This window comes from Scaptodrosophila lebanonensis, unplaced genomic scaffold (assembly GCF_003285725.1).
Source record: "Scaptodrosophila lebanonensis strain 11010-0011.00,11010-0021.00 unplaced genomic scaffold, SlebRS2 tig00000001-arrow-pilon, whole genome shotgun sequence".
Lineage (NCBI taxonomy): Eukaryota > Metazoa > Arthropoda > Insecta > Diptera > Drosophilidae > Scaptodrosophila > Scaptodrosophila lebanonensis.
The window spans coordinates 8,465,382-8,489,533 of record NW_022060529.1 but is presented as its reverse complement, the minus strand read 5'-3'; the positions used below and the strand labels follow the sequence as shown (position 1 = coordinate 8,489,533).

Sequence of the window (24,152 nt, the reverse complement as noted above, 5' to 3'; positions counted from 1 at the left end):
GGCATCAGAAATAAATTGCAACAAATATACATTTCACTTAAATGCACGCTGCGTGTGTACAAATACGTATGCGAATGAGTGGGCGTATAGGTGTGTGTATATGTGTGTTTGTTTCCACAAGTGTGATTGTGTTTTACGCACACAAAAAAAAAACACACACACACAAGCGCCCGGTCACATACATAAAATATTAGTTTGGTGGGAGCGCTACATGTGCATGTATTTGTTACACTTTATTTATTTTGCATTTTCTATATGCGTACGAATAGCTTTTATTCGTTTTTGTTGGCCGACCCTGCCGTTAAAATGTTTGTTTCTCAAATGCTGCCAAGCTCATGGTTATGCATGAATTAAATATGAGCAAGCTGCAGTTTCTTTGTTTGTTTGTTGGACCTACATGGCGTATGCGTTTTGTTTGCTTGACATCATGAAGTATGGCCGGGTACCAATTCCCCAAGCCGAGTGAAATACAGAGATCGGAAAATAAAATACAAATTTAAACGAACTAAGCACTTATACTTGTACATACCTATGTACTCATATATATTAGTTCCATACATTGGGAGCTATCATATTACATAAATGAATTGCGTACATAATACATTATTATTACATTTTCAATTGCAATTGCCTGAGTGCATTACTTGAATATATTTTTTTCATCGATTTAACAATATTATATTTTTCTTATATCAAAAACATCTTTCTGTGTTTACACCCGGGAATTCTTTTTAGTTTTCATTAGCTATTTTTTGATTGCATATTCCCTAATTTTTGAATTACTACTAGTAGATCAGATCGTTTGGAGCAGCTAATAACAAAAGAATGAACACCTTAAGAAATTTGAATTTAAAATAAAGCATATTTTCTGCTCTTATTAAGCATTACTATTTGGTTCTGTTTATATATGTATATACAAAATATACGCACAATATAGACAAGTTGTCTCTGCAAAATTGGAGTATTGGTAACATTTATGGATTATAATTATAACTGTATTATTATAATGTGTAAAAACTGTTGCCCGATGAATAACACTTTACACATTTTAAAACAAACACTTTTGTAACCTGCGAGTGCACATTTGCTTTCCTTGGCCCTGTTGAAGCAGACATCTCCATGGGGCCAAAGTGCAACATGTGTTGAAAGATCGAAAATGAGGGACACATATAGTATTTCATATTACTTTTAAAAATTTCACAATTTCCAGTTATTTACAAGTATTGCTGTAGATTTTGTTATAAGAGACAAATGCACTTGGTGCTCCTGCACTTTTGGGTTTTCCTCGCAGTTGCTTTGCTTTGCTCCTAGCATTGTGCTCATACTATACGTATAACCGCTCCATGCTCAAAGAAACCTGCACAAAAAACTGTCATTGCTGCTGCAGTTGTTTGCATTGGACACACACGCACACACATACTTACACATATATGACAATAGGTTACATTTGTTGGGGACACAATGCTTTGTAAGCTGCATAGCCATCGGCAGATGGCTATCCAATTTTACATGTTGCTTTGGATCGAAGCCCTCGGGCGATTCTTGTAAGGAGAGAAAATTAAAAATGCATTGTATGTCTTCCTGTGCACACACAAGCAGAAACAACCGACCAACACCCACACTCCACACACCACACATGGCTAGTTAATTTTGCTGTTGTGTATTTATTTATATACACGACAGTTTGATTAACGCCCACAAAGCACAGCTTGAAGCTGCGAAATGAAGCATAAATTACATGCCTATAACTAGCAGCTATACACACGAAATCAAAGTAATAAAACTCATTTGGTTGCTCAACGGCAGCAGGGCCCAAGCAACGCCCATTAAATTGGGCCTCAAGTCGAATTCGAAGTCAACGTCGAAAAGGAAGTGGAAGCCAAAGTCGTAACACCTGCGCGACTGTAGACAAAATTTATAACACATAAAGTTGATTCTAGCGCTTTACGCTTCTATAATGTGTTCAAGACATGAACGCTGTTCGCAGTCCGTCTGCGCTCTCGACTATTTGGGCGTGCAGGCCGCAGTTTTGTATCACCTACCCTACCCAGTAGCCAAATTACATGCGATTATATGAATTTTAACGGCGCTATTTCTTTGCCTTAAAGGATGAGTAAGACATGACCGACCATCACCATCAACACCACCAACCCCACTACCATCACATAGCGTGGTTGGCGTGCTCGTTAAATATTCAGAAACTGACAAATGATAGCCCTTTAGACGGCTCGTGGGTCTCAATTCGTTCGTGGTTGCCTTCTGCAGGGTATGGATAAGCGCCAATGAGCGGTTTATCTCGTTTTGGCTTTTGCTTTTTTGTTTTTGTTGTCTGCTTTTGGGCGCAACATAAAATTATCATCGTAATGGCGGTGCGGGCGGGACAAGCAGTCGCCTCCGCTTAGCCATAGCCATAGCCGTAGTCGGAGCCGTAGCCATAGCCGTAGCCGTAACGCGTAAATGCGCAACGAGCTTAACGAAAATAAATATTTACGCTCTGATTTTATTTATTTACAAAATTTATAACCTCAACTGTGGTGTAAAAAACCCATGAAAATTGACTACTGAAAGAATAAAATATGCCATGGTCCATGGTTCATGGTCTGCCGATCTCACCCTCCCGCTCACTCACTCTGTCTGTCCGTGATGCGGTTAACAGACACGGCACTAAATAAATTTATGAATGCAATTTGTATGATTTGTGTGTGTGAGCGTGTGGCCAGCCCTGATTTAAAATGCTAATTTGCCAGATGAATTTTAACTTGGAGCCAGCACTGGAGCACTTTCCGGCTGATTGACTGATTGCCTAATTGTCTAATGCCCATTAATTATATAAGCCTCTATTTGTACATTCTTTTCAGGCACCCGGCACCTCGGGCAGCCAAATAGCTACCGTGTCCCACCTGGTGGCATTGGCGAATCAACAACATGTCAGCGCCAATTCCAATGCCAAACAGCAAAAGGCAAGTGGTGGTGGTGGTGGTGGTGGCACTGGCAAAGCAGCAACTGTTGTCGAGCCCAACCACACCAATGAGGTGCCTGAGGGAGAGAGCGACGAGATGGTAGCCGCAACCACAACATTGGCAGCTGCAGAAGCAGCAGCCACCACAACAGCGCAGGCCACGGACGATGGTGCGCTGGATGCCAAAGCCAATGGCGGCACCGAGGTGCTCGAGGATCCGCAACTGCAACAGCAGCTTGAACAAGTGCAGCAACTACAAAAATCAAGCAAAAGTGGTGGTGGATGTGGCGGAGGCGGTGCCAGCACATCGAATGCCACAACCATTACATCAATATCAGCAATCTCGCCACAAACACCCACATCGCCCGCCAGTGCACCACCCCAGGTTGCCGGGCCAATGACAACAAAAACAAGTACACTGACAAGCTGCAACCAGGCGCATCCGCTGTGCAGTTCGACCAATGCCTCCGGTTCGGTGACGCCGGAGCCACGCACCAAGCAACAGCAGCCGGGACAGGGAGCCCATTCGCAAGCACCAACGCAGCAGTTGTCCAGCATTGCGAATCCCATGCAGAAGGTGAACAAACGCAAGGAGACACTCGAGGCGAAGCGCGAACGCAAGGCGGCCAAAACACTGGCCATCATCACTGGAGCCTTTGTCGTCTGCTGGCTACCCTTCTTCGTCATGGCCCTAACCATGCCACTGTGCGCTGCATGCCAGATTAGCGACAGCGTTGCCTCGCTCTTCCTCTGGCTGGGCTACTTCAACTCTACGCTAAGTAAGTGTTATTTAATGTTAGACTTTGTAATGTCCTGCCACAGACAATGGTCAAACGGTTCAACTGAAAGCAAATTAATATACATACTTTTTTGTTTTTGTATCCTGTACGCGATGGCTGAAAATTTATACAAAGAGCCCATTTAATTAGGAAGTAAGACGCTCCGTCAGTCTGTAACAATTTCGTTCTTATTCCGATCCGAACAAGATCAAAAGTAAGATGAACTCGTACTATTCTATTGATATTTTTTGTAATGCGTAATAAAAAACGCATTTAGAGTTTGTCTGTCTCTGATATATGTATAATAGTTTACGCAAGATAAAAATTCCTATCTAAATTCATTTGGCTTGATTATTTAATAGGATTTTGGTAATATTCTAAATAAAATTCAAACGAATGCGGACTTAAAAATTTAGTATCCAAAATTCTTTTAGCAACCACAACTTTTGTGTCTATTGGGATATCTAAAATGAATTTGGTATACAAGTATATTGGTTTTGACATATTCCCTGACTAAGTTTTACTAATAGGCGCAAATTGTTATAGAACTGCTTTGGAAAATGCTGTAGAAACAACTTCACCCACTATATCGATTTTATAATACCTCTGCATATTCTGTTGTTTCATTAAAATCGGCGTACTACTTGTATACCATAATGCACTTGAAGATCAATTTTCAAGTTTGTGGTTAGCCCATTCACTAATATAATCCTTTACTAAGACACTTTTTTGTATCTTTCAGATCCAGTCATATACACCATATTCAGTCCAGAGTTTCGACAGGCTTTCAAGCGCATCCTCTTTGGCGGACACCGGCCCGTGCACTATCGCAGTGGGAAGCTCTAGATAGTGCATGCGAAGAGGCGAAGGTGAGCAAAAGTTTTGCAAAACAATAAAGCCGCTTAGGATGCTTGTCTTGAAAATGGTTTCGTTGGCAGTTGCGACTGAAATTGAAATTGTTTTTATTTGATTAGTATTGTTATTTGTTACTTTTGTTATTGGCTGTGTTGTTTTCATTGGTAATATTCTTATTATGGCCTTCTGTAAATTGAGTCACAAGCACGCAATTGCATTTCTTTTCCCATTTCTTTTGATGTTGGTTTTTGCACAAGTTTCAATTTTCCAATACCAGAAGTAAGTGCGTCCGAAATTGATATTGCAACGCTTTGCATTTCATGAACAACATGCTCACAGCCAACAACCAGCAGGCAGCACGACAGCATATTTCTAAACCTTCTTTAAATCACAAAAGTGCACCAAATTTCGTATGCAGACATACTTATTTCTGTGTCTATGACTGTGTGTTTGAGTCGAAGCTAATCTTTAGCTGCAACCCATACGAATTAATGGCTAGAATGAAAGTTTTATCAGCATCTTATCGCTGCCTGTCATCTGCATGGAGAAACTATTAAAAAGCAGTTTGTCGAACCTGCAACAACCAACGTCCACTCAAGTGTTGAGAGTTGAACAACACTTGGCACCCCAAAGCTGGGCATAATACGAGACTTATCTACAAAGCAAGGAGGCACAGAAGTTTCGCTACATTGCTACATTGCAACAGCTTCCTGTAGTTCCACTTGCATTTCATTTGGAGCCTTAAACGGAGCACAATTCGAATCTGATACTGCTCGGTGCGACTTGAGGGGTCGCGTCTGTGTGTGGCAGCAGTTAAATCTGCGCCATTCATTCATTTCCAAAGGCAACATAAAAGTTAAATTAAGTAACATTAATTTGAAATTTCAGTTTGCCGCTTTGCGTTTGTAATGAATGAGTTTTGCTGAATGGAACTTTTCTTTTGCCAGTTCTCACAGTTTTGCAAGTTACTAATGAAATTTCAACACCAAAACATATTTTGCAGGCGCTTCTGCTAAGACGGTCGGTCGCTTTGTCTCTTCGGCATTAATCATTTGGAGTGGGACGTTTTGAATACCAAATGAGGATTTGAGGACTCCCTGAGAATAACAGCATATACGATCATGTAAAAATTAGGAGCGTAACGATTTTCCTTAAATACTTAAGCCCATTGTCAGTTGTAAATAGGTTATAGTTACAGTTATAGTTAAAGTAAATATGTATAGCAATTAAGTAATCGGCAATACAAATAATTAGAATTGTAATGATACTAGATGGTAAGCTGTAACTAAATTTGTAAATGCTGGCTCTGCGAAGAATAAGGATAGGCCAGTGCCAGAGCCAGCTCGAGGAGACTGTTTTGTGAGAAGGCGAAGAAAACCTACTATATATGTTGTAGATCATACGCGTAGATTAGTAACCAAAATAAAATGGCGAATCCACCAACAATACAAGTAATCAAAATAACACTAGGGTTAACAGTCTATTTCAAACGATTTTTCGTGTTTTCAATTTAAATGTATAAATGATTACATACCAGTACATACAAATGCAAAAGGTACATAAATATATTGAAGGATACACACGTAGGTACATTCAAGTATATTAGGTGTTAGAGCTCTCAGCTGCTTTTTGGGAAACAGGCGTGGGTGGGGTCTTATAATTGGAATCGTTGCAACTGAAGCGAGTACTCGAACTATGATATAGCGCTATATACGAGCATTAAATGTATAAAAAGGCGGCCCCGTACTTGTATTTAATTTAATTGTCATTGTTGAGTATTTAAAAATGAAAGCTATAAGAATTATTAGAGTAAGTGTTGGAACAACCATTGTAAAATTCAAATAATATATACTCGTATATAGATCTATAGTATATATGTGTTTAAATGAAATTTAAACTTATTGTTAGGCAGCAAAGCAAAAACCGAACTATTTAAAATTATTGTACGAATACGATTGAAGCTAGCAAATTGGTAAGGATTTCTTTGAATACGGCGCATAAATAACTAGTAGAATATGCTTTAGACCTATTATGGTAAATGCATAATGTTAAAACGTGTACTTATTTCTGAGGAGCACGCTACATTCGGGAAATATGGGTAAACTTAATTAGCAAAGCAACAACAAAAATCGAAACAAAAACACACGTATACATATGTATGTTAGTTAAAATGCTATTTAAGTACTTAAGCTTAAACAAAAATATTTAAAAAGAAACCCAGAAAAAGGAAACACTCACAAGATATAAAATTATAAGAAGCAACATGTTTTACTATCTTTCTGAAAACTCTTTAAGCCTCGGAGAACTTAAATCAAAAGCCTACCATTAGCAACTCGTGGTCAGACTCTATAAGTTAGCCTGTTAAAGGTTTATGGATCAATGTCTAATATAACAAAATACAGAAAAATAATAACGAAATAGCTATAATAGCAATAGAAATACATATAATCTATATCAAGCAATAATTCGAACACACACATACACATCAAAAAAATTTGTAATTTGATTTCCTTTTGGTATTTATTTCATAATTTGATTCAAAAAACAAATTGGCGCGCATTGAAAAAGAATTGTTGCTTGATATACAAATATTATATGCATTAAGCCGATTATGAAATTTCAAAAACATCAAACGCTACTCTTAAAATACAGTTACATTAATTGGCTGCAAATTAAATAAAAATTCAACTTTCAAACAATTTCTTCTCCAATGTCTTTTATTATATTCTTTACCGCGTTTTGTGAATATCCCATTTTATTGAGTGCCTTAAATAAATAAATAATTACATATCTCTACTAAATAATTATTTATTTTTAAGAGTTCTAGCAAATTGGGATAACTCTGTTCGAATTCCTCTACCCGAAATGCTTACAATTGCATACAAGTATTTGCTACAGGGTATTTAAACGTAATAACTATTTAATTAAATTTCAATTCAGAGAGTATCCACCCGTAATGCTTTACATATTTATTTCAAATTATATATTTCAAACACAACTTATATACAGAGAACTGTGAGAATTCACTTTCGTCCCTAGCTTATGTTGGCGTCAAATGTGAAAACCGTGCTGCCACACTATACATTTTAGATCCGAACTGGCTGCATTAAAACACATATGTTTTCTGCATTCCCTACACACAAACATATGTATATATATATGTATCCGATAGTTTACTCAGATTGGAGAGCCAACGGATTATGTTTCATTTCATATAGAGTGCAGGAAAGAGCCACTAAAGGTTTTTTTATATACATCGTATATATGCACATTTTTTCTTCTTCGCTGTGCCATTTCCAAAAAATGTTTGTGTTCTAAGCCAATCAAGCAGTGTCCTGTAAGAACTTTCAAATATAAAAACAGTGCTGCCACACCGTAGATTTCAGATCCGAACTGGCAGCATTGAAACACAGATGTTTTCTTCAATGCGCATTCCGTACACACACATACAAATATATTTATTTGTATCCTGCGGTCACGTCGCCCGTTGTTTGTTATAATACTAGTAATTATTGCTTAGCTGAACATACATAGTTGAAGCTTGAGGAATCCGAAGAAGGAGCGAAGATAGTTTACTCAGTCCGGTCAGCCCAAGGTTTATGCTTTATCTGATGCTGAGTGCAGTGAAGTGCCGTTGGGGTTTTTAATATATGTATGTATGTATATGCATACATATGTATGCATTTTTCCTTCCAATTCGATGTGCCAGCTTCAAAAAAAAAAAAAGATTGTTATGTTCTAAGACAATCAATCAGTGTCCTGTAAGATATTTTGCCTGTATTGCGCAAGTCCGCCAACACATTAACTGTAAAGTTAGCTTTAAGAAATCAAGACAAATATTTTTGAACAGTCGCCTGCTGGGATTTCAAATTCCACTTCCTCCATAACAAATTTCACAAATTGGCAGCTTCTCCATATCAACAATCAAATATTGATTGCCCTAATTCTCAGATGCGAGAAGAATGGCCGTTTATAGCCACAACAATGTGAAGCAACTGTTTTCCATGGTTGTTTCCGCCGCCGCACTCATGAAAAGCCAGATTTATCTTAAATGCAAATTCCGATAGAATCTTTTGTTCTTTTTAGCAAAACACAACGTTTTCCAATATGATTTTGGACGGATTATTTGTTAAGAACAAAAAATATTGAAATTTTTCCCATCGTTTAGTCTTGTTTTAATCGATAAGTTCGCTGAAAAAATATAAAAAGAAAATTCTCGGTTTCAAGAAGTACGTTCAGACATATCAGAACAGTTTCAGTTTTATTCTTTGTTGAAGGTAATGCAGAGGTTTTACACACGATTAATTTGTTTTCGTCTGTTTATTATTATTATATTTATTTTACTATCTGCACTACAGAATATAGTTACAGATTCAAAAATGCGTTTGTTAAAATAACGACTATTTTTACTACATTTTTTAAATTTTCGCTATATATGGCATTTACTAATTTATTTTGTGGTTATGTCTTTGCTGGCTTGTGTCTTCTCTACTCCACAACCCACCATATGGTAGCATTAGCTTATTTTGTGGTGGAATACAAGAAAGCCGCAAGCAGTGCACTGCCTTATCATTATATGGACGGTTATTTTTAAGATGCAGGCGGTCGACTGTAAAGCAATTAAAATTCCATCATAAAGTATTTTCTTTAAAAGAAAAACGTTTGAAGTGATTTTTTATCTTGAAATTTGTAACTTACTTATTACAAATTACAGATTAAACAGAACTGCGATTACTGTTTGAGATGTTTTACATACTACTTACTGAAATGCAATCAACAGAAACGTTCGTTCCGCTGCATCATCATGAACAGTTTACTGCCACTATCTTCACGGCCTCGACGACCATCAACGTCAAGGCCAGTGTTGCAGCACGTGCACATTTTACCGCGCTGTGAAGCGCAACAGCGATTCACACTTAAAGCCAAACTGCAAACGAAGAAGTAGGAGCCAAAAAATACAAAAAAAAAGAAATTGCAAAAAAACTGTGTGCACAACTAACTGCTGGGTGGCAGGGGGATATGAATTGAAATGCAAAAATATGCAAATGGGACGTCAGCATCGTGTAAACGCGCGAATTCAACGGTTGGGTTTGTTAGACCAACGTCTGTCGATGGACTTGTTTTTTTGTTTTTTGTTTTTAGTTTGTTTTAGATGCCAGAAACTTCGCCAGTCAGGTGCTCTGTTGGTTGCTGATGGCAGGCTTACAGCAAACCGTCGAATGCATCAAATTACGTTTTAAAATGTGCATATGTGTGTATATATGTACATACATATTTGTTTGTTAGTAAACAAGTCGCTTGAAATTAATTTCAAACGCACCTGTGACCAGCAAAAAGCTTCAATCAATATTAATTATATTGAAGCCATACTGTGAGTGTGGGACGAATCATAATTTGAGTTCAAATGCTGCAAGGCAATAGCAACAAAAACTATAATAACAATAATAATAACGGCGCATGTCAACAAATTGCACATTCCTGCCGCTAAAGCGGCGACTGCAACAGCAGCATGTTGTAATATCAGCAACAACAACAACAACAAAAAGGCAACAGCACCCACACACCCATCCCAACCAATCCAACCCTTGCCCGCAACCTTGCGCTGAATAACCACCAAACGAACAGCAAAAATCTCACACACACACATTCATCTGCAATCTGCAGCTCAGTTTCGGAATCGCGGAAAGCTCTGAGCGCTAATTACGCAGGCGCATGCGCTTTGCATTAAGCTTTCGTACCGCTAGCACCACCCCCCTTCTCGTGCTTTCCATTTTTGGGTGGTGGTTGCCCTCGTCGCTTCAATGCGCCCGTATTTGGCAGTTGTTTGGCGTATTTGGTGTGCCAGCAATGTCTGCAGTGGGTGGCAAGGTGGTGCGGTGGTGAGGTGGCGCGGTGGACGGTCAGTATGAGAGTGATGGTGACACAGCAACTAAGCGCAGAGAGCAACGCTTGTCAGCCACTCTCAGACAAAGCTTGGCAAGTCCGATTGTAAAATACTTCTTGCCGCTTTTCTATGAATGTGCGTGCGGGTGTGTGTGCAAACATCTTTTTTTGTCTCGCGTCAGTTCGACGGAAGACGCTCGTGAGCACGGTACGTTTAACGGTGACTTGAGCGCGCTTGTGTGTGCTTGTAGGGGGTGGTTAGCAAATGGCAAATGGAGAAAAAATTACACATATACTTGTACATATGCATGAAATAATAGTCTAGGCAACAAAAATAATGCGCAAAGTTATTCCTGCGCTAAAGTGAAGTGCAAAAAATTACAAATTAAATTTAAACTCGACAAAAGTTACAATTAACTTAATTAAATACAAATTGAACCGAACCAGGTGTGTGAGTGTGTAAGTGTTACCTGCAACTTTGTGCTGTCATCGCCAAACTAGCAACGATAAACAACAACAAAAAGCGCTGCTGCTCGATCATACTATATACTGATATATGTATGTATGTGTGTGTGTGTGTGCCTGTGTTCTGGTAATACCAACGTCGCATGGAAATAACTGTAACACGCCGTGCACTAACTGCTCTTTTCCCTCGACGAGGCCGCGTAAAGTTGGACAGCAACTCGCGGGCAACTTTTTTTGGAAAATCTCGTTTTGAAAATCCCATGTAGTGGAACCAAAAACAAAAAAAACCAACAACTGTGGAGCTCTCCTTTTTTGGCACACTAATTTAGCGTTGTCACTCGCGTATGCGTGGGCGTGGGCGTGAGTGTGGGTGTGGGCGTGGCGCGGACATGACTACCAAGTCGGAACTATATAGCCATTGCAACGAGTCCATTTCAGTTTTGTCACATTTTTTTTGTTCAGCGCAGCGTTAATTTGTCGCGCTTTTGCTTCGCCATGGAGAACGAAACGACAGCTGAAATAAAGGATGTTTTTAGCGCTTAAGGCGAACCACGAGTAACAAAAAAATATTGCGGTAAGTTGTTTTGTTTGTTATGTTTTGTTTTTCACATGAAACTTAATTAATATAGCCGCATGTTCGTATGTTTCTGGCAGTTGTAACATTACACTTTTCTGCACATATAATACACATACTCGTATGAACGTTCTGCGTTTTGTTTGTGCGGCTGCTTTCAGCCATGGCTTGAATAACTTCTAATTAAGGTGCAACCGGTTGCCAACGCAACCGCTCATAAGCCAGTGGTGGTCCTAGCATAACCAGCAATGTAATATACGGCTTATTTCCTTTGTTCGTGTACACAATTGCAGCACATTTGGTCGGCAAACTAAAGTAATGTTATAAACGATATTTACAATACACATAACAGTATTTAAACCAATACATAACAGCCCCGAATCTTAGCTAATATAATGAAAAAATCTAAATTAATTTAAATAGGACGCAGTATTAAATTCAACTATAAAACGTAATTACTATTACAGATCTATCTACTCGTATATACTTATATTGAAAAGCTTAAGATCCATAGCAGTAAGAGGTTACTGACCTGCTCTCTACATCTGTGAGGTCCTCTCGATTCAAAAGGCATTCAAATCTATTCAGTTTGGGACTTGAGAAAGATGGAAGCATTATTTTCAAATATTTTCAAATATATTCGACATTTTCTGGTGTTTAATATCCAAGTTCAACACATTTCTGTTCCGCTACATAAAAGTTGAGTTGAAATTAGGTCCACAAAAGGTGAAATGGTGCTATGGAATGCGAATTACAATAAAAATCATCGAATATTGTTGCATTTCTATGAAAGATTAACGATCATATGTGTAAACAGCTTACCAAAACATTCGGACATTTTGAAATGGGTGAATCGATGAATATTAATAGCATCCGAGCAAGCTTATTAGAAAACACATTTAAATTATGTTATTATTGCGATTGCCATTTTAATAGCATAAAATAATTAAATTAGCTTGATTACATTTATAAATAATGAACTTCAAGAGTATTAAATAAAAACATTACAAATATATGTGGTTTCATGTTTTTTTTTTTTTTTTTTAAATCAAGCATTTGAAGCCGTGCATTCAGATTAGCACCTTAACAATACATTTTTACAAATATAAAATAGCCCAACCTCGAGCACTTCCGCGCGGGGATTAATAAGTTAGTGGTGGCTTATGCTTATCTAAATGTTTTGAAAAAACCTAATCGTTTCAGTCTTCGCAAAGGTCTAGCAGGAGGGAGTTCTCTTGCAAGCAAACTGCGGTGATTCAGAAGCCTGTCACTGTAATGAGGTTTCATGTGAAATTCAATTTTTTTAAGGTAATTTTATTTTTGGTTGAGGCTTGTTATTGCCATTGTCATATTTAAATTATGACACACATTTCAGGTTTGATACATTATCGAGCCAATTATTTGTGTGTCTATAGTATTACATTTGTCAGACTTGTTGCCCTTCTTAAAAACTCTAAGAAATCTATGTTGCACAACATAAAGTAATCTTCGGGTAAGATAACTAAATTATCAAAGTACCGAGCTGATAAAAGTTACTTCTTCTAATCTACTCCTTCATTCGGCGAATTATCAAATCAAATGATTAAAAATATGTCATTCTATTCCCAAGCTGTTACTTGATCGATGAGATTAGTATTTAATAGGGCTGTGTCATTGAAAGGGGACATCTTGCTGATTTAAGAGATTCTATTAAATGCCAACGATCTGATAAGTCACTGTAAGAAGATAAAAGCAGCCTCAGGTACGAGTATTACTTAAAAGTGCGTCACAACACGTTTCTTGATCAACTTTTTAGTTGGAAACTGTGTCGGCCCAATGCCAACGGCAAGTATTATATTCTGATTATCCACTTTGGCCAGCACTCTGCAAAGTTCAAGCCTGACTTCGGGAGGGCGAAAGTGAAAGGTTAAAGGGGGCTAAAATGCAAAGTGAGCAGCTCAGCAATTCAAGTAATGGTAATGGTGGAGGCGTGATGGTGGTGACACGAAAACGATATAATTTATAGCAAAACAATGGCCATGTCTATAACTCGGGCACACAGAGCTCTCCTCCACTTGCATTTCAGTTCGATAGTCGTCCACTTGGCATTTATTGCGAAATGAAATCCATTTCAAAAACAAAGCAAAGCCCACGCATGGCCTAACAAGTGAGAACAGAATAGACTGACGTACTGACGGTCGAGTGGACAGACGGGGCAGTCATGCGCATACATTTTGAATGCAAATTCAAATTCAAATCAGAGTGCCAGTATTCTTGCCTCACATACGCAATAAGCAAGGGATTGGCGAGGGCGTTCCATTCTAACTAAACAAAAGAAAAGAAAAGACAATGAAAGAAGGCAGCTCTGAAGAGCTTAAAATGCGTTTTGTCAACATTATCAGAGGCCGGAACTGAAACACTCTCCGGAGATTGTTGTAGCTGAGGGCAGATAAAGGTCTAGCTGGTCAGTCGGTTGTCGGGTTGTTGCTCGGATGGGCAACCGTTTGGTTGTCAGTTGAGAGCCTGCTTTGGGCTTAGGTTGGGCATGATTAATGCTGTATTGTAATGGAATTGCCTTTAAATAGACAAGGCCAGCAGGAAAGGGTCGAGAATTTTCGCAACTGCCAAATGTACAGTAGCCTGTTGCCTGTTGCCGCCAACCCCCAAGGACGACAACAACACGGACGGTGAGTTGGTGAGATGAGTTCGTAACAACAGCCCTTGCTTTAGAGTTGCACAAATCACAAACACAAAGCGAAACAACAGCAATGGAAACAACAACAATAAACATGAATAATTCAAATGTGCGCATGCATTCAAAACGGTGTAGAGGGCCTGAACACAAGCAAGCCGTTCCCCCTTAACCTCGTAGCCCCGCTTCTCATTTTAAGTGCATTATCCTTGCGCGTGTTGCACAGTGGTGCTCGGAATGCTGTCTTTGTCAACCCTCAACCCTCAACAAAGGCGTAAACTCATGTGCCACACACACACACACTCACACACACACATAACCGCTGCTAAGTCCATAGACACAGTTACATTTTATCCTTGAATTGTTGACTTTAACGATGCTTCTTGCTTATACCATTCCTTTCTCGACTATTCTCGCTTGTTTTTGACACTTCAGCTTCATCAGTATTGTCAGAGCACTCGAAACTTTTCCTAACAATCGCTCTGCATCACTCAATCATGTATTGGCAATCAAGATATCGAAGCATCCAACCGTTATGCGCACATAATTTGTTCCAAACGAGACACTCTCTTCGCCATATTGACAAATTGCTACAAATTTAAGGTTTAAAATTTAATTTTAGAAAAACTATTTCCCATAATGAATAATGGGAAACAAATAAATATTAATTAATGCCAGAAAAACTCATAGTTCTGGTTTCTTTTCCTGCTTTCCATTTAAGCTAAGGCCGATTGTAGCCAGTTTATAATTTTAGTCAAAATAACTAGATTCTAGTTTAAAATTATGAGTTTTTACCTACATTTTAAATAACCAAATAGTGAAGTACAACACTTATATATGCAAAGATTTTATTTCAGTATTTTTCATTACTAATAAGTGTTTGAATTTTCAAGTATTGTTTGGGAAATCCGTTGGTTTCTTCACCTTTACTGTTAACTGATAGAGTTGCTTTGTTGGTTGCTAAACAAATTTCCCGAAAGCTTCACTTTTTTTCACATATGAGTACGCACCTGTGCCCAATATCCAATTTCGAGTGTGTGCTTTCCAATATTTTTCGAGAATTGAGTTAAATATATATTCACATACATAATGTATATTGTATCGAATGCGCAGTTGTGGCGGCCGTGCCTTTTGCTCAAAACTAGAGTAATTCTGCTGCCGTCGCAAAATGGAAATATAACCTTTCCGCCTATTAGGTGTGGGTGTGTCTGCGGCGCTCAGCTGGCATACCTCTCCATTTCTACGCCAAGCACGTATTTCTTTTCGAGCTAAATTAGATTGCGTGCGCCAGGTCGGTGTAGTTGCCTCGGTTTTGTGCAACGACAGGTGCTAAATACGGCACCGGTCGCGAGTCTTAGCTATGGGTGCGGGAGTGGGTGCGGGTGCAGGTGCGGCTGCGGACAGGTATAGGGACAGTTACAATCGCGTGGCGTAGCTTGGCGTGGTGTCGTGCTGAGTCTGAGTCTGAGTCTGGTGCTGGTGCTTTAATGGCCATCGCGAAGTGCTCGGCGCGAGTCTCGTTAAATTTATGCACACAAACTAATCTCTTTAGTGCAATTAATTATGTGGCGCCCCCATTTTGTAAACTAAACCAAACTTAACTTAAATGTTGCTAGCGCAACAACTAACTACTTTTCAATATAGTCGTTAGGGAGAGAGGGCAGGGAAGTTGAGGGGCAAGGACCCGTCATCTGGTATCTGGAAATGCTCACTGCCTGATTACCAGCTGCACTTGCATGATGAGGAGAAGTTTCCGCTGCATACGCTTCGTAAAACTTTATCCTTTCGGCAGTCTGATAAGGAGGCGAGGCAATATGGACACGGAACAGGCGGAAAAATTGCTGCCACTGGTTGTATATACAAAATTGTTCACTTTGTTGCTGTTGCTGTTGTTGTTTGCGTTTGCGTTTGTGTTTATTTTCGCGTTAACACTTCAATAAATTTCGCTGGCAGGCGCTTCGAAGCGACACCGACGCAGATTCCACAGCCTCATCATGGCCCTTAAGCTGGCAAGCTGGCACGCGATACAAAACCACAACCGAGCTAAGCGCCAACTTTCAGCTCAGATGCAACGAAATGTGAGCTGAGTCAGGGTAAAAGTTGAAATGAAGAAATTAAAACTTTCAACCGCTTCCCAAACAGCCGAAATCAATGCAAAAATTTCGACGTTGTAATGCAATATTAATTAAAAGTAAAGAAATAATCGATGACATGTTAAGTGATAGCTTAATGCTGTTGGCAGCTGCATATATTGTACGAGTATGTCCTGGATAATTTCTGAACAATGCAAACAATATACCATAATGGCTGCTGCGATAATAAAGCCAGAGCATGTTTTCAATTCAATAATTTAAAACTTTGGATTGATTTACATGTAATAAAGATGAAGCTTACATTGCCGTGTACACATCCTTCATACCGCTGTGCACCTTTACCTTCAAAGTTGTCTAAACTTGATCTATACATACAAGTATAATCACTCTCAAGTTCTCTAAATTTTTGTTGCGACTGGTCTTGTATAGGAAGCCAACAAATTAACACTTTTAAGCAGCGCCTTGATCTTAAAGATCTTTGTGTGGTAACCTGGGATCCAAAACAAATAACGCCACTATTAGTCTTTCGTATTAAAAGTGAAGTTATGTGCTCATCTTTTTTTCAAATGATCTTACAAGTCAAGCACACAATTATTTTTGATATACAAGTAGTCCTTCCCCAAATCGCAAAAGTTGCCAACTTTTCTCCAGCAATTAGGCTTGGATTTAATTTTCAGAATCGGTGTGCTTCAAGCTGTTTGCTGGCACGATTAAATGTCTGCCATTCAGTTCAGTTCAGTCGGTCGTTGGGTCGGTCGGTCTGTTGCTTAATGGTGCGCAGCGGACGACGAATTCAGATCCAAGTAAAGAAACGAACAGCAACAATAATAACAATAGCAACAGCTTAAAAGAGAGAGAGAGAGGGAGAGGGGAAGAAATCACAGCAATGAGCCCCCGCTGTGCACTGAAGCGTTGCGAGAAATTTAATGTTGGAATGTGTGTGTACGTGTGTGTGTGTGTGTGTGTGTATATGTATGTGTGTGTGTGTACAAGTGTAGGAGAGTGAGTGTGTGAGTTTAGTTGCTCGCAAAGTTTGCTTTTTTCGTGTGCGTAAGTGAATGAAAAATTGCTGGTGGCACAGGCATGGCACACGAGTTACGTGATCAGAATGCTGAACAGACGTTAAATGACATGACCGGCATGACAGCTGATGAGTTGTGGGAGGTGAGTGGCGAGTCAGTGTAGGGCGGTCAGTGGGAAGCGACGATGAATGGCGAGTGGGTGGTGAATGGCCGTAGACTGTCCACTGACTGCTCGAGCCGGGGCAGATGTGCAGGGAGCGGGCAACTAAACGCAACACCAACACACCAAAATAGCAGCAGCAGCAACAACAATACATTAAATCAATTAAATAATTTTTATTGTTGTTGTCATTTGTTGTTTGCTTGTTTGTTCTCGTTCCCTCGCCATTGTTGTCTGGCCCGCCCGTCTCTGTCAGTCTGGTTCTGCCATACCTCTGCCTGTGGCTCTGGCTCTGGCTGCGGTTGTTTTTGTTGTGGCATGAATGGAATTGATGAAGCTACGACGACGGCGACAGCGACGGCGACTACAACGATTCTGGCGACTCTGACTCTGACTACGACTACGACGCCTCCTCTCAAATTAATGAAATTGTCACAGTACTGTGAGCAAATTTAGTGAAAAAACAGTGCTGGCAACAACAACCGGCAATGGTAGCATGAAAATGTTGCAGAGAAGCGACAGGCAGCCGACCATAATTTTGTGCCACATTTCAACTTCATAGTGAAATGTTATATACTATAGTATGTCCGACTGTAATGCAAATTAAATCAGAAATAGTAGGAAAGGAGAAAGACCAACAGCTATAAATATACACGTAAAAGTTAAATTATTTCACACGGCGTATGCGCAATTTTGACTTTTGACTACACTTTTATGATTCCTTTTCTAATTGAAATTTTTATTTTCATCTTCTATTTAATGACGTGGCCAGATGTGCGACAAGCCACTGGTTGTCGTAGCCAAAGGTCAGAGGTGGTTTCTAAAAAAGCGAAATTAAACTTTTAATTATAAAGCGCGTGCATATAACTTTTTGATGAAACGCGCTTGGCAAGGGATTTTTCTTTTTACTCAACCCGCTGTTGGACTTGGTAAAGTAAAAGCAGATGCTGTTATGTTAATGACTTTAAATTATTTTGTAATAATGCGACGTAGTGCTATTTGTGCTCTGTGGGACCTTAATTAAGTTAGTTACGATTATAAGACGAATGTTTGGGGACTGTACTGCAGTGAACTCTTTTGAGAACTCTCTCTGTGTGAATATTATAATACTTTCTGGTGTTATAAATGATTTGACAAGCAAAGCAAAACAGCTTAAATATTTTTTATTTATATTTTACAGTAGTAATCATATTAATATTAATCATATTTAGGAAATCACATTACCTTTTGAAGGTTTGACTGAAATGGGTGATGACAATGGAACATACATATACAATATAATCGACTTTTTATCATGTTGTAACAATGTCATGCTGGGTGCCAAGTACTTCTTTATTTTTAATACTAATAGCCTATAAATCTATGTAAGAATTTTAGTTGTCCTCAGTGGGAGAGCATCTTCATAAATGAATTGTTTGTTGTATTTCGTTCCCGCTGTTTGACATATAAAGTCCACTTGTCAAAAGGTGGTTGCTTATATGTAATTTGAAATCAAGCCCAATTATGCCAAATGCAGCCCACTATGTCCCCGTTTTTGCACTTAGTTGTATTTCGATCCAATAATTGTCTTTGATTGCCACCAACCAGGGAAATGTGTGCGTTGGCGGGCACCGAAGCAGGAACACGATACATGCAGGCATATATGTTGCAGAAGGTACTTTACAATTTGCCTTTCAGTGACACTCGATGTATAATTCAGTAATAAATTAAATTCTTGCTAGAGCTGCAATTTATCGTGGAAGTTCGGTGCAATTGAGGGCAGGCGAAACCACTATTTGTTGCTCTGAATGAATATGAACATGACTCGATGTCATGTGACCTCCAGTTACCGCTACTGTGCACTCATTTATTAGATTGCATGCAACAACGATATCAATATACAAGTACGCCCAACAACATTTTATAAAGCGAAAGAAAAAGCTTAAAGGTAAAAACCAGAAAATGTGAAACCATAAACCACGTTGCTGCCACAAAAACAATTTATTGGCTGGCTGTATTCCACGTACACATACGAGTACACTCGTGTGTATGAATCTATACGAGTATATGCAAAGAAATGGCCAAGGTGAGTGTAATGGTGATGGCGATGTAACTGTGTGGGTGTACGAGTATGTGTGTGTGTGTGTGTGTGTGTGGTGCTTCGCTGATGCATGTTTAGGCAAGGGGAGACAATTGTGTGTCATGCACTTTCAACCCTTAGTGCCAGGCCAGAATCGTTGCTCAATTGGGGTCTGAGCCAAATAGGTTAGCGAGCTGATGGCGAGCAATTGTTTTGCCGTGGAGTTGGAGCGCTTAGTGGAGTGAACGAAAACGCCTGCAAGTAAAGAATGGAATAGAACGTGCAACAGTTTGGAACACACGCGAGGCTAGGCAAGCACTTCCGGCTTTGCGCCCTTTTTCCGCCGTTCTCGTCGTTTTTGGCATACTCCTCAAAGTTCTCTGCTGATGTGGTTTTGTGCATCTATTTCAAACCTACCCTGCTGACTCACGCCCACCCTCGCTTCGCTCCCCTGCTGCGAGGCTGGCGACGAGTGACACGTGCGGTTGCCTGCCCTTTGCCTCTGCCTGCCTACCTGCCTGCCTGGCTCGATGGGTGGTGCTCGTATGTTTGTATTTCTTAGCGGTGTTCATTATTTTCGCCGACGACAATATTGTGCCAACTGTCATGCCCACCAACCACATGGCCATAGCGTTTTAATTTCTTTTGATGTATTATCCAGCTACACAACAGGTACGAAAATTGCCCCCCCAGTTGAGTATAAATGCCAATTTTTTTTCGCAGCCAAAGAGAGTTACTGGAGTTCGGTTGGTATATCTCTCTGACATATAGCCGCATTTCACGAGTTTGTTTTCGCATACTTGACACTTGGATTTATTGTTATTTCTGGCTATCTCTCACGTTTTAAAACAATTCGCTGTACATACAATTTGTACTCTGAACGAATGAGCTTTTCATATTCAGACTAGATCAAGCTGCAAAGTAGAAATGTCTGTAATACACAAGAGCTCAGTTTATTATTACTGACAAATAATCATAAAAATGTGGCGGTGAAGTCCACATATATATACACACACACACACACACACACATACATATACAAAGGCACAGTTAGAGCCACAGGCAGTGGCAGAGGCAGTAGCAGAATTCAGCCATAAAAATTCCATCAACGAAATTCCATTAGCACGAAAATGATTTGATGCGCTCCGTTATTCCTCGAACCTGAAGTAGTCTGCTTCAGAGTGGAGGGACAGTCGAAAGAGATGCGGAGAGAGAGTGAGCAGCAATTGGAAAGGCATAAAGGTGCGCCATCTGGTTGCTCTGTGAAGATGTGTACGCTTATCCTTGTCCCATTGTCCAGCTGCTCCTGCCGGTATTCTTTGCTTTAGTTAGCTCATGCTATAGACCTTGGATTTTGTGGCTCTATTTGCCAACTGGCTGGCAGACAGACTCTGCAGAGCCAACTGAGCCAACTGAGCCAACAGAGCCAACTGAGCGCCGACAATCCATGGCTTTGGTGAAAGGTCAAAGTACGTATTTTCATTTGTTTTGTGCTCTGCCACAAGACTTGGAAATATGTTGGGAGAGTTTTGTGCTAAACGTTAAATATTCGAGTTATTTTACTTGGCTCTTCAGCTAGCAGTTTGCCAATTGATAGGCATTTAAGAGTCTGTTAAGACAAATACAAATATTCTTATTGTATAGTATTAGCACTTATAAAACAGGCTGCTCCTACACCTATAAAATAGGTGTCAATGTTTTAGTATCAGCTCTAGCATTATAAAACAGATTTTATGTAATTAAAAAAAAAAAATCGATTCATTCAATGCAAGTATTCATGACGTTTTCTATAAGCAAAAAAAAAATATTAATTAGCTATTGCGTGTCTCACTAAAGCTAGAACTATGGCTTTCAAAGACTTTCCAGTTTTTAGCTCAATTCTGGCTATTTTAAATAATCATTTATTTTCCCAAACATAAAAGAATTTTATCATGTTTTTTTTAAATATGAGTATAGAGATTTTTGAAAGGGATGCAATGTACAAGTATGTGGATATTCAATTTTAGTTTTTAGGTCTTTAGTATTTCACAAATAAAATAGACCATTACTTTACCTATTTTGTGGAGTTATTTCTTACTTTCTGAGCTGCCGACTGTTGGTGCTCGCACCTTATATGTTCAGCAACTATTGAAGTACAAGTCGCCAAAGAAAATAGAGCCAGAGATATGGTAGGTATAAAAAAGTCGGTAGATGTAACACACAAAGCACAATCGAATGGTCGACAATATCTGTCAGATGCAATTAAATCAAATGTGGTGTGCCCTGTTTCGTTGTGGCTTTGAGTAAATAAATACAAATACAGACGCAATTCGACGATTGAGTGCCATAGAAATGGGGAGCAACAACACAATCTAAGATCTCCATTGATGTGAACCAGGCATACTTGTACATAAGTATGTGTGTATGTATAAAGTTGACACTGCACTTTCCATTGTTGTGGCTCAAGCACAATGCCAATGGACTGATTTTGAGCTCAGAGCTGTAATTTGTGTCTGTCAGTTGCATGGCCAGTAGAAACTCTATCGTCGCACCACTCTATCGTCGAGGAGCATGACTGGGACTGCGGGCACTTTGCGATAATTGCACGGTGAGTCGGACTTGATTGAGCCTGTAGCCAGTAGCCAGCAGCATGACAGCACCAGTGCGAGCTCCTGGTGTGCTCTGCAAGTAGATAATGTGACTCCACGACTAATGTGCGTGTGCGTGTGCGGATGAGTGTGGGTGTCCGTGTGCATCGGATGGAATGGAAAGCCACAGACAGGTCAGTGTCGGTGCTCATAGATTTGCAAAATTTTAGCGAATGTTGCTGCCACATTAATTTATAGTATGAACAGTTGTGTTCTAGTGTGCGTGTGCGTGTGCATGTGTGTGTATCTGGCTGTGGCAAACTAATTGAAATGCAAGGCCGAAAATCCTATTAGCCTTATCTAAGCACGCAGAGCTACGCACTCTAGCTGGACGTTTGCGGTCCTGTCGTGTTCAAATGCATTTCGGAGCTTAGGAATCTGTTTGGCTGAGTGAGAGGACATTTTGCCGAATTTCGCAATGGCTATGCAAAGCAGCTTCTGTGTGAGTTGGCAAATTTGTTTGATCACCATTTCAATTAAAAGCCCCTTCCTTATGGGTCGTCTCCAAATATTTTCATATGCATAACAAATGCTTCGCTTATTTGATGATCGCATATTCTAAAAACGAACAATTTAAGCAGTAGCTTAGACATTAGATAAAAAGAAAGTTTGTCGCCAATTAAATTACCTTAATTAATGGTGCACTTTTTTTTTTGAATACCAAAGCAAATATTGGCTATCATTTAAACTGTTCCGAATTTCCAATTTTGATAAGCGAACATTTTGTCTTTAAGAAATAGAAAATGATTATTTTATATTTCCGAAGTCCTAAAAATGTGTATGGCTTATTAAAACGTCTGAATTTTCGCGGAACAGCAGATTTTCCATTAGATGACAGAATTTAAGGAATTTAAAATAAATCACGTTTTCAATTATTGCTGGCAGGCTTAGTTATCCACATATATCTTGATATATATAAGTATGAGCCGTATTTAAGGGTTTTTCAATTCAAATATATGCAAGTCTTCGTTTGTTGGAACAGCAACAGGAGGACTTTGTAATGTACATCTATGTAGTTGCATACACCTTTATTGCCATCAAAGCTGGCAGAACGTTGCAGCAGTGTTCAACAGCTGGCCTGGAGCGGAACATTAACGCAACACCAGTTGGAGCAGAAGACGAAGAGGAAGGAGCAACTTGCAAATGCCGGGAATGCCTGAGCTTCCTGAAATGCCGGCGCGTATAACGTGCCAGCTGGGAAATTGCGGTGCCAACGACAGCAGCAACAGCCCCCAGTTATCGCATATAAGGCGCAGAAAGGATTTTCTTCGGTACGCTATGCATTTGATAAGCAACACATGTGTTGATGCTGGTGCTGGTGTCGATCCCGGATGGAGTTACTGTGATGCTATTGGCTTGAAATGCGGGAAAATGAAAAAGGAAATTGAGTGTGTGTAATGCGTACTTATGGCGCACATTTTAAATTAAAATTTCATAGCCACATTCAGTCTGAGATGCATTCCCTTTCGCTACCAATTGAAGCCAGCAACAAGTCTAGGCAGCAAGCTTTTACACCTTTGCATGGGTATACACATATTGAAATACATATGCGTATCAATGTATTGTATATTTCTGTGTATTCGTAGCAGTACGCTTCGTTAGCAAAGTATCAGCTCCATAACGTATACTTTTTCTATATTAAAATCGTGGTGCATGCCGTGGAAATTCAATTTGATTGCGGTTGCAATACAGGGGAATATTAAAAAATGAAAAAGCACACTCCATAGATTGTGCACTCATCGAATCAATTCCACGAAATATAGTAGACATTCTTTTCTGCCATCAAAACAGCATTTGATTTGTTTTGCAGGTGTCCTGAAAATCAACACAATAAGCTCTCTCCGTCGCTGAAGCAAAATTTGAACTACCGCGTATACCATACACGAGTACGTAGTTGATCCCTTTTAAACAATTTGAATTCGAAAATGCTATATTTTTAAAACATTTTTGTTTTTGTCGATTTGGATTGGGGTCAAGTTAAATGGAGCGATTTGAAGAACACCAA

At 39.4% G+C, this 24,152-nt stretch overlaps 2 protein-coding genes across 4 annotated transcripts in view; both read left to right on the top strand.

Annotated features, from left to right (window-relative positions):
- The window catches only part of LOC115625692 (5-hydroxytryptamine receptor 2A), an 80,043-nt gene extending 73,663 nt beyond the window's left edge, over nt 1-6,380 (top strand). The window contains exons 9-11 of the mRNA XM_030520836.1: nt 2,859-3,738; nt 4,481-4,607; nt 5,597-6,380. Of these exons, the coding sequence (XP_030376696.1) occupies nt 2,859-3,738; nt 4,481-4,584 (984 nt within the window). The 3' untranslated portion in view covers nt 4,585-4,607; nt 5,597-6,380. The remainder of the gene's footprint in view (nt 1-2,858; nt 3,739-4,480; nt 4,608-5,596) is intronic.
- A 4,997-nt stretch (nt 6,381-11,377) lies between these two features.
- Nucleotides 11,378-24,152, top strand: part of LOC115633399 (kazrin) — a 54,129-nt gene continuing 41,354 nt past the window's right edge. Inside the window, exon 1 of one of the 3 annotated variants that reach the window (XM_030530870.1) lies at nt 11,378-11,515. The gene's annotated coding sequence lies outside the window, so the exon portion shown is untranslated. The remainder of the gene's footprint in view (nt 11,516-24,152) is intronic. The other 2 variants (XM_030530860.1, XM_030530845.1) reach the window with 2 other exon arrangements.